Raw genomic sequence first — 10,874 nt, forward strand, 5'->3', positions numbered from 1 at the left:
CGTGAGTTCTAAATCTTGGCTTTACAGTACAAAGGCTGCCCCACTCTTCAAACCGAAACGCGTTACTGCTTCTACTACTAGCCGTGTTAGAGACTCTTTCTCTCTCTCGTCAACCATTAGGCCATGCCTCAGTTTCAAGTTTTTGTAACTAAATATCATGAAACATTTTTAAATTACACAAGAAAAAGCTAACGTCATTTCCCTAAACGAATCGATGCAAAAGAATTGTCGGTACATTACTTCGCTAGTATGCCAAACTGAAATAAGCCAAAAAAAACCACATTCACATAATATAGGACTTAAAACAAAACACAAAAATCCGTGAGCAATTTCTATATTTATCTATATAACCTAAATAGCTAGGTACAAATTGAAAAAAAAAACTAGTATAAATTTTTAACCTCCATTACGTTATTATATAATTTGTTTTAAATCTAAAATACGTGAGCAACTGTTTTTAGTACTATTATTGTATTAGTAATTCGATTAAATTTCAAGTTAACGTATAAAACTTTCAGTGTATTTGTCAGTAAAAAACAATTGAATAAAACTAAGGCACACCATAGACCAAATAAATTTGACAGCTGTCACCCTGACATACGTCATTGTGACATATGGTAACACACACATGCGTTTAAATCATGTTTCTCGATGCTTACAGTGGAAAATAAACACAGTTTCAAAGAAAACTACTTTAGGCAAACGTGGACGCACAAGACCACGTGAAATTCTATACATTTTATTAAACTAGTATAGATCTGTATATCTGTAAAATTCATCAAACATCGAAGGATATTGTGCGCGCGTATCAATATTCTCAAAATATGTACCTATCGATCTAATTTAGATCTAATTTAATAATAAGTTATTACCTTTTCATAAATTGGCAGTGTTTTGCCAATGTATTTTGTTTATTCAGTTTTAATATTTTAATATACAAGACTAAGGACAGATTTCATGATATTATTCGTGATCCTTTCAATTGTGTGCACCATAGATAATATTTACATATTTCTAATTGACTGTGCATATCACGCCTTTAGAATTGAAATGGCTTAATCCAAAATTCTTGTTTTTTGGTAGAAGCCAAAAATGTGATTGAAAAATTGTAATTCTTCAATTGGCGCATACCTTAAGATAATAATACAAAGTTTAAATTATGCGCTTTAAATTATAAAAGAGAACGAAAGTGTACTTTGTTGTTTTCTAACTAAAATTTAACTAAACCGATAGATTACATTATAAGTATCTCAAAGCAATAAAACTCATTTTCTTTAAACTTTTTACATAAGCCACTTCAACTCTAAATTGCGATATGAGGCACCAATTCATCGAAAGACCGTAAAAACAATTGCAACATTTTACCAATGTTTAAAAAAAAAAAAAAAACAAATCACACCTTTTATAGACTAGAAAGAAAATTACGCAAATAGAAATACGATTCATTGCCATATACAAAATAAGTATAAATTATAAAGAGATTCAAATCCCAGTACACGTTCAAAGACTAAAGTTCTAAATATGAAAACAAAAATGTTATTTTAAAGTAATCAAGACATTTTATTTAATCTACAAGACAATTTAAATGTGTGCCAGTGTATAAACTACACGTGCTTTAATCATTGACGTCACCGTCTCACTCACACAAACAAGAACATCTCATATTGTTGTTTTGACTATATATCGACGCTTGAAAGGCAAACGTGACTAAGCGACAATGCGTGAACTTTACAGTAGACTAATTTAAAGTTGAAATACCTGAAAACAAAATTTATCTTAACGGATCTAGCTGTAGTAGAATCTATCTAGTAGCTGTAGGATTGAAATGATTTTAATAGACCTAGAAATATATATTTTTTGCGCATCGAATATTGTTATTGCCTATCATTTATGTACAAAGCAGTTATTGTCGCTTAGTCACGTTTGCCTTTCAGGCGTCGATATATACTTATTCGCTATAATCACAAATCAAATTAAACACAATAAAACTTCATGGAAAAATATAAAACTAGATGACAAGGCAAACGTTGTGTTGCCATATAATTTATTTCCAGGAAAGATAAATAATCTAGATACTGACTGCAGCGCCATCTGCCGGGCTGATTTCTGAATCTAGACCAGGGGTCGGCGACCTGTTTATCCTTAAGGGCGCAATACTAAATTTGAAAACCACCGAGGGCGCATATTTTACAGATAACAGGTATAAATAGGCATTGAAAAAAAAAACAGTTTTTTTATAACTTTATTTTGTTGGTGTTATACATAATGATACATATAATTCAGTGTGAAACTTGGGTGTCCATATTTTCAGCTAATTTCTTATAACTGGGGATATATTTAGAGTTCCCGGTCCTTAAACAATTATCTAAATGTGAGTCATTAAGCTTTGTTCGGTATTGAAAGAAAATAATTATTTCGGATTACTTGGTAGTTTTAAATGCACGGTCTACGCGTGGTCTATTCGAAATACGATCACACACTAACAAAAAATACGTGCACACGCACGTATTTTTTGTTAGATACGCTCAAGGTTAGCAAACTGCTAATCTATGCACAATCCTAAACTCAACTGAGTACTTGCTGTATATCACCGTTTGACAAGAGTAAGTAAATCGCTCTGGCTATCATACATTTACATTAGTCCAGCGAGGGCGCATTAAAAATCAATCGCGGGCGCCGCGTTATCGATCCCCTGATCTAGACCATCCAGGCTACCCAAACGCATACAAAAAAATCGTTCAAATCGGTCCAGCCGTTTAGGAGGAGTTCAGTGACAAACCGACATACAGAAGAAATATATATATATATATATAAGAAAATAAACTATTGAAGAACACCAACCTGATTTTGAAGTAGCAAAATCAAATCGAAATTTTAAAGTGTTATAACAGTCACGAAAACGAACCAAGATGATGATGATGATGACCGGTGATCGCTGCGGAGAACACTAAAATAATAATAAAATAATAATATGTTCATGCTCAACGTATGCTACTCCTCAGGTCCATGAGAGCGCTGGCCGTGATGACGCCGTGCTTGTGTCTGCTGACGCAATAATCGGCGTCGCCTATCGTCACGGTCGAAAACGAGGTCGAATTCCTGCGCTGCTGCGTGCTCTTGGCCTCGACGACCCTGGTCTCCGAGGGGCTCTGACGCGGCAGAGTCTGGAAATAATCGCCTTGGCAGTTGGGCTCGTTCCAGAAGCTTCGATTCTCGTACGGCCTTAACGCCTTCAGGGGCTTAGTGACGGTTTGCTCGGATCTGAACTCTTTGAGAGATCGCTCCGGCTTCGATTTCGTTCTAGACTGTTCGGCTGACGCGCTCAGCTTAGTTTTCGTACTCGTTCTAGAAAATTCCGCCTCTTGAACGCTCTTGCTGCCTTTCATCGTTGACGGTTGAGGGTAGGTTTTGTTCCTAAGTCAAAGCAATTGAAAATTATTAATTTAACTAATAGCTGCCCCGGCAGACTTCGTAGTGCCTCAATCGATAAATAAAATACCTAAACTTTTGTATAAAATAAACTTAAAACAAACAAAAGGAATCCGTTCGACGGGGGACACATCAAAGGGAAAACAAAATTGTTATTTTTACTTAATTCCGAGCATTTTCATATTTATCTACCTTTTAAACCTTCTCTGGACTTCCACAAATAATTCAAGACCAAAATTAGCCAAATCGGTCCAGCCGTTCTCGAGTTTTAGCGAGACTAACGAACAGCAATTCATTTTTAATTACTACTTTTTCATGGACTACCCACACTAGAATAAATACGTATTGCAACTAATCGAATAGCAGTCAACACGCAATGAACTTCGAATATTTTAAAAATATCCTCATACCCCGAAAAATGCTTCTTGGCGTGTCCATTGCTGCTCGAACTCTTGGCCATTATGCTGTACAGTTTGTTCCTGTAGTCGTCCACGGACATCTGTTTGTCGTCTCTCAAGGGCAGTAGCACGTCTGACGGAAGGGTGGGCTCATCTCTTTCGCGATGAAACCTGGAGAGCGAACCAGTATTTTAATGTTTCCAATCAAATTCTATTTCCAATAATAAAAAAATAAGTAAAGTTATCGAAGTTTCCTTGCTGGTATAGAGTTTTGTCAAACTGCACGGCTAATGATAACAATTGTGAATACCACCGCCCTGCAACGGCGGATCCAGGGAGGGGGGTCATGGGGTCATGATCCCCCCCCCCCCCCGAGCTGGTTTCAGGACTTAGGTGAACGACTAATTGAACATAATGATTTTATTTATATATTTTGTCACTATACAGATTTTATGTAACTACATACCTTCAATATTTAATTAATTTAATATAATATAATAACTTTGTATTATGGCAAGCGTTTGGGAACGAGCGCATCGAAAATTTGACTATGTGATCCCCTCCTGGCGCCAAAGCTGAATCCGCCCTTGCCGCCCTGTCTATTTCTGCCGTGAAGCAGTAATGCGTTTCGGTTTGAAGGGCGGGGCAGCCGTTGTACTGTATCATATACTTAGACTAAGTAATTATGTTTCAAGATGGGTAGCGGCATTTACGTTGTGGATGTCTATTGGCTCCGGTAACCACTTGACACCAGACGGGTCGTGAGCTCGTCTACTCATCTAAGCAATAAAAATGAAGGTTCACATCTTGTGATTTCTCATTCATTTTATAAAATTTAAAATTTTATTAACATATTATTATTATTTATTTTTTTATTGCCTTTGTAGACAGACGGGCATACGGCCCACCTGATGGTGAGTGGTTACCGTCGCCCATGGACTTCAGCAATGCCAGGGGCAGAGCCAAGCCGCTGCCTACCGCTTAATACTCTCCACAAGCCTCGTTTCAAGAAGGACATGTCATAGCGCTCTATTAGTTTTAAAATGCACTTACTTGGAGACGTATTCGTGATTGAGAGCTAATTCAGCGCTTAGCCTCTTCGCAGGATTGAAGACCAGCAGCTTCTGGACCAGGTCGGAAGCGTCGCGAGGGGTGCACGCCAGTCTCGTGGCCAACGAACCGCCTCCACCGTTATGTGACGCCTGTTCTCGTATCAAAGCCGATCCGTAGCCACTGCATACGGCTGTTATGTCTTCGAGGGGAAACGAGATGGAAGATATATGAGAACAGAGCTTCAAGTCACTCAACAGAGCTTTTAGTCGTCGTGGTCTAAGAGATAAGATGCTCGGTGCATTCGTGTTGAGTGATGCACCAGTGTTCGAATCCCAGGCCGGTACCAATTTTTCTAATGAAATACGTACTCAACAAATGTTCACGATTGACTTCCACGGTGAAGGAATAACATTGTGTAATAAAAATGAAACCCGCAAAATTATAATTTGCGTAATTACTAATAGTAGGACCTCTTGGGAGTCCGCACGGGTAGGTGCCACCACCCCGCCTATTTCCGCCGTGAAGCAGTAATGCGTTTCGGTTTGAAGGGTGGGGTAGCCGTTGTAACTATACTGAGACCTTAGAACTTATATCTAGGGGTGGGTGTTGGCATTTACGTCATAGATGTCTATGGGCTCCAGTAACCACTTAACACCAGGTGGGCTGTGAGCTCGTCCACCCATCTAAGAAAAAAAAAACTAATAACACATGATCATCCGGCCTTAAACTAAGATTCCCTGTGTTATCCTTACCAGAGACTGACCTACATACGTTTTATGTGACCAGGCTCCGGTGGCCACTTAACACCAGGTGGGCCGTGAGCTGTTCCCCCTATTTAAGCAATAAAAAATTTAAAATTCTGTTGCTCACCTTCGTTCGATGGCCTCGGGAGTGTCGCCATGATCCTCTCAATTTGATTGACGGTCGATGTCCCGGGAAACAGAGGCTCCCCAACCAGCATCTCAGCCAGGATACAACCAAGGGACCACATGTCGATTCCTTTTGTGTAACTGATAATATTACATACGTTCTTGTTAGTATTATCTGTAGTAATACAAGATGGCGGAACGCTGTCGATTCTAGAAGCATCTGTTAACGAATAGATGAAATACGCCAAAAAAATTACCAAATTCTACTAAATAAAATTTTCAAGTAATCCCGCATTTTTATTTACAAGTTCCAACAAAATACGCTTTTATAGAAAATCCAACTAAAAAATAGAAAATAAATTTTAATAAATTTGAATTAAAAATAGTGTAAGAAAAAATTATTTTATTGTAAAAAAAGCATGGGGTGCTTTTCAGGATATTATCAAAATAACCCTTCTACTCATATCTGTTCATAAAATATTTATAACTACTGATTATTTTACCCCTCGAAGCCTATCTTATAAATGTTGCCAGTGCGAATCAAATTTTTCCCGACTTTCATCTATTCCTTAATATTGGCAAATTGTAACGTTACGATTTAGTGTGTCATTTAATATACTTACTTCTTGCTAGCTATAAGTATCTCCGGGGCTCGGTACCAGCGCGTGGCGACGTAATCAGTCAGACAAGGATCTGCGCCATCTTCTCCGCCAGAGTACACACTAGAGACTGAGCGAGCCAGACCGAAATCTGCCAACTTCACTCTGGATAACAATAATTATTTGAATATAACAAGACGGTGGTAACAGACCGTGTGTGGATATGTGGGAAGATCCATGACCACCCCTCCCACCATATGGCACCCCTGCTACATGTCACACATGGGCATCTGTGTCCTTAGTGCGATTTTTTTTAACGTTTGCCTACGTTTGCCGCTAGGGGCGCTGTTCCAACTGCATACAAATTTGAGTTAACTTTTACGCTATCGAGAACGTTAAAAAACTCGCAATAAGCACACTGACCTTAAACTAGGTTTATCTGTATTATGGGAACCTAAGACTGATGTACATACTTTTATACGTTTTAATAAATACATATTAAACTAACTACAAAAAAACTGTTATCACACATATGTTTGCCCATTGTGGGAAACGAATCCACAGCCTAATTATAAAGTGGGAATTTATAACATAGCCTACAATACTCTTTCATGCCACATTTTTCAGTGTCGATCATAAATAACAAAATAGAAAATCGACTTAGAAGTCAACTAACAACAAACAAACAAAACAATAGATGAATGTTATGGATAAAGCAAAAATTGCCAGTCAAATCTTGCGAAAATTACCACACTTTTCAAAGAAAAACTAACAATCAAAATCTAGAAAAAGTTCTCAAACTAATAAATATTAATATTTCAACAAATAGTACTGTTTTTATTTATTTATTATTGTATTCCATCTTCGAGCCGATGAATTGCGAATGTTATGTACGCCATTGTTGTCACACGCATCAGGCCATAAATTAAATAGTTTAAGTTTCTTTTCAATGTTAGATGTTTGTGATGTGGCAGTACTTTTTTAAATAAATAAATAAACCTAGATGATGACCGAGCATTGCTGGGTTTTTTTTCTTCTTTATAACGCCATTCTCTTGTGTCTTTGAAGCAGTAAAAATAGTATTATTATTCGCCAATAGATGTCGGGAAGAGTCATAAAGTTGATTATGATAAAGTTTATTTTTGAAAACACGAATAAAACAATATTTTCTGAAAATAAATCGTAGCTAGATCGATTTATCGCCCCCGAAATCGCCTGTATACTAAATTTTATGAAAATCGTTGGAGCCGTTTCCGAGATTCAGATTATATAAGTATAATTATATTATAATTTGCGTAATTACTGGTGGTAGGACCTCTTGAGAGTCCGCACGGGTAGGTACCACCACCCTGCCTATTTCGGCCGTGAAGCAGTAATGCGTTTCGGTTTGAAGGGTGGGGCAGCCGTTGTAACTATACTGAGATCTTAGAACTTATATCTCAAGGTGGGTGGCGCATTTACGTTGTAGGTCTATGGCTCCAGTAACCACTTAGCACTAGGTGGGCTGTGAGCTCGTCCACCTATCTAAGCAATAAAAAAAGAATAAAAAAAGAATATATATATATATATATATATTAATATAGAAGAATTGCTCGTTTAAAGGTATAAGATACAGTCTGATTCAGAAACTAACTTTTTGTTCTTTGAAGTCGTTCTACAAACACAACTCACCTACAAGCGCTGTCTATTAACACGTTACTGGGCTTTTGATCGCGATGTATCACGTTCCCAGAGTGTATGTACTTCGTCGCTTTAAGCATTTGATACATTATGTACCGTTTGTGGATGTCTTTCAGTATGTTGCCGCGTTTGATGACGTTATGCAGGTCCGTTTCCATGTATTCGAATCCCAGATATATGTCGTTGTTGTTCAGAGCTCTACAAATATGAATAGGACAATCAATTGTCGTATCCGACGGCTGGACGTCGCGAGGAGTTTTCCATTTTTATTTTTTTTATTGCCCTTGTAGGTAGACGAGCACACGGCCCCCCTGATGGTGAGTGGTTACCGTCGCCCATGGACTTCAGCAATGCCATGGGCAGAGCCAAGCCGCTGCCTACCGCTTAATACTCTCCACAGGCCTCGTTTGAAGAAGGACATGTCATAGCGCTCGGGAAACACCGTGGATGGGAGCTCATTCCATAGCCGGATGGTACGTGGCAAAAAAGACCTTTCCTTCTCAATCTCTTTCTTCGGTCAAATAGCGTGCATATTAAATGCTTGCCGAGAAGCGAAATCAAATGCCCAACAGCTAAAATGAAAGGCTATTTCGGTTTATTAACCGAAATATTTACCGGTTTATTAGCGCGACATTTATCTTTGTAATCAATGGTGCATTTTATTTGGTACGTATTATCATCAACAGTTCGATGTTTTTAAGTAAACTTCAACAAAGCTTACTCCATTGAAATAGCTAAAGAAGTTTGTTAAATAGTAGTAGACATAGTTGCAATTACGATACGGTTGTAGATTCAGCAAAGCACTGCTCTTGCTATCTCAGGTTGAGCCCCTAAATAGACCCTTAGGTTACGTTGGAGTAGGTAGGGAAAAAATCACATACTTTCTTTTCCTTTTTCGAGTATTGTAAACATAATTAAGAATATTTTTACGGATAACCCCGTTTTTTTTAATGAACACGCGCGATTATAATGTTTAGCCGTAATAGTTATAATTACAGTCATAATACTCTTCTTTTTTTTTATGGGCATCTACAAAGTAAATATCGCCATCCACCTTGAGACATTGAGTTCTAAAGTCAGTTAAAAGTACAACGGCTGCCCCACCCTTCAAAGCGAAACACATTACTGCTTCACGACAGAAATAGGCAGGGTGGTGGTACCTACCCGCGCGGACTCACAAGATGTCCTACCACCAGAAATTACGAAAATTATAATTTCGCGGGTTTGATTTTTATTACACGTTGTTATTCCTTCACCGTGAAAGTCAATCGTAAATATTTGTTAAGTACATTTTTCATTAGAAAAATTGGTACCTGCTGGCGGGATTCGAACACCGGTACGAATGCACCGGTCGCCTTATCTTTTAGGCCACGACAAAATATGAAATAATATACGATCGCCAGTCATAGATAATTGTCAATAACAAATATCTCTATCTCACCTATGTATGCTGTGTAGTTTAACAATGTTCGGGTGATTTCTGAACGATTGCAAGAATATAATCTCCCGGAACGTCCTCTGAGCGTCGGTCTGGTTTCTGAACGCGTCAAATATCTTTTTTATTGCGACCACGTCTTTGGTTTTCTTGTCGACAGCCTTCCAAACAATCCCGTAGGCCCCTTTGCCCAATCTCTTTTTAATTTCGAATCTCTTTAATATGTGCTCGTCTATTTCGGACATATTTTTTTCCGAGCTCTTTTTCTGTTGATGCTTATGTCCGTCCTTCTTCTTGTCATCTCTTTTCTGGTTCTGATTCATTTGCGTGTAACAACAAAACGTTTCGACTCGCCTCTGCACGCGAACATTCTGAAATTCAAAATTTCACGAAATCGATATTAAAATTAATAGCTCCGAGACATCGCCGAATCGAATTGATGACAAAATGCAAATTTCTATCGCCGCTTCGACCTAATTTGAATAATACAAATTACACGTGATGTTTAATCGTTGTAAAATATCGTCTCTCTGTACCTACATACGCTAAGCAACAGAAATAAATCGATAGTTTTTGAATGATTTTTATTTCTATTTCATTTTTTTTAATTCGTATTTCGTGATTTTAAAACGAGTTTACGGATAAAAAAAGGCAACATCTACTTACAATATACAGAAACTATGTATCACAGTTCATTTTTTGCAGTATTTCAATGTAAATTTGCTTTTATGAATTGGAGATTACACGGCTCCATCCACGTACGGCTTGACAGTTGAGTTTCATTTGTTTACAGGTTACAAACAAAAAGCCGTTGCCATGCCAACGGTGATTGACAACTAGGTACGTATCACTGTGATTGTTAAATCGATAGCAGATTGTATTAATCGATGTTCTTGACATAATGACATAGTTTTTTATGAATAATTTCAGCTATTTAGTGTGTTGTGGGTGATTTAATTCGGATACAAACGAATTAGATCACGTGGCTGCGAAAGTAGGGTGGTTAAACTTATTTGAATCGATGTTGCCAATTTTCTCAATTTCAACATTTTTTTTATTGCTTAGATGGGTAGACGAGCTCACAGCCCACCTGGTGTTAAGTGGTTACTGGACCCCATAGACATCTACATCGTAAATGCGCCACCCACCTTGAGATATAAGTTCTAAGGTCTCAGTATGGTTACAACGGCTGCCCCACCCTTCAAACCGAAACGCATTACTGCTTCACGGCAGAAATAGGCAGAGCGGTGGTACCTACCCGTGCGGACTTATAAGAGGTTCTTCACCAGTAAAAAAATAAGTTGTTTAAGCTTATGTGAATAGATGTTAGAATTTCTAACAATTTTCTCATTTTCCGCGTAAATAGGAAATATTAATAAGAAATAATATTGCTTCGAGCTACGGTACTATT

General features: G+C 37.8%; 1 protein-coding gene across 1 annotated transcript; it reads right to left on the reverse strand.

Moving 5' to 3' along the window:
- Window positions 1-318: 318 nt before the first annotated feature.
- On the reverse strand, window positions 319-10,274 carry LOC101741529 (extracellular signal-regulated kinase 2). The gene is made up of 8 exons (XM_004927224.5): window positions 10,130-10,274; window positions 9,470-9,834; window positions 8,020-8,226; window positions 6,373-6,513; window positions 5,751-5,890; window positions 4,881-5,079; window positions 3,840-3,998; window positions 319-3,414 (listed from the first exon to the last, which is right to left on the reverse strand). Exons 2-8 carry the CDS (start codon window positions 9,784-9,786, stop codon window positions 2,982-2,984), a joined length of 1,596 nt encoding a protein of 531 aa, XP_004927281.3. The 5' UTR covers window positions 9,787-9,834; window positions 10,130-10,274; the 3' UTR covers window positions 319-2,981.
- Window positions 10,275-10,874: the final 600 nt, after the last annotated feature.

The sequence above is a fragment of the Bombyx mori genome, chromosome 20 (assembly GCF_030269925.1).
Source record: "Bombyx mori chromosome 20, ASM3026992v2".
NCBI classification, from domain to species: Eukaryota; Metazoa; Arthropoda; class Insecta; order Lepidoptera; family Bombycidae; genus Bombyx; species Bombyx mori.

Coding starts and splice junctions, on each gene's coding strand:
- LOC101741529 (XM_004927224.5), bottom strand. CDS start 9,786: ATGAATCAGAACCAGAAAAGAGATGACAAGAAGAAGGACGGACATAAG. Junction 5,891..6,372: donor ATACTTATAGCTAGCAAGAA/GTAAGTATATTA, acceptor TAATATTATCAG/TTACACAAAAGGAATCGACA. Junction 3,415..3,839: donor GCCAAGAAGCATTTTTCGGG/GTATGAGGATAT, acceptor GCTTTGACTTAG/GAACAAAACCTACCCTCAAC.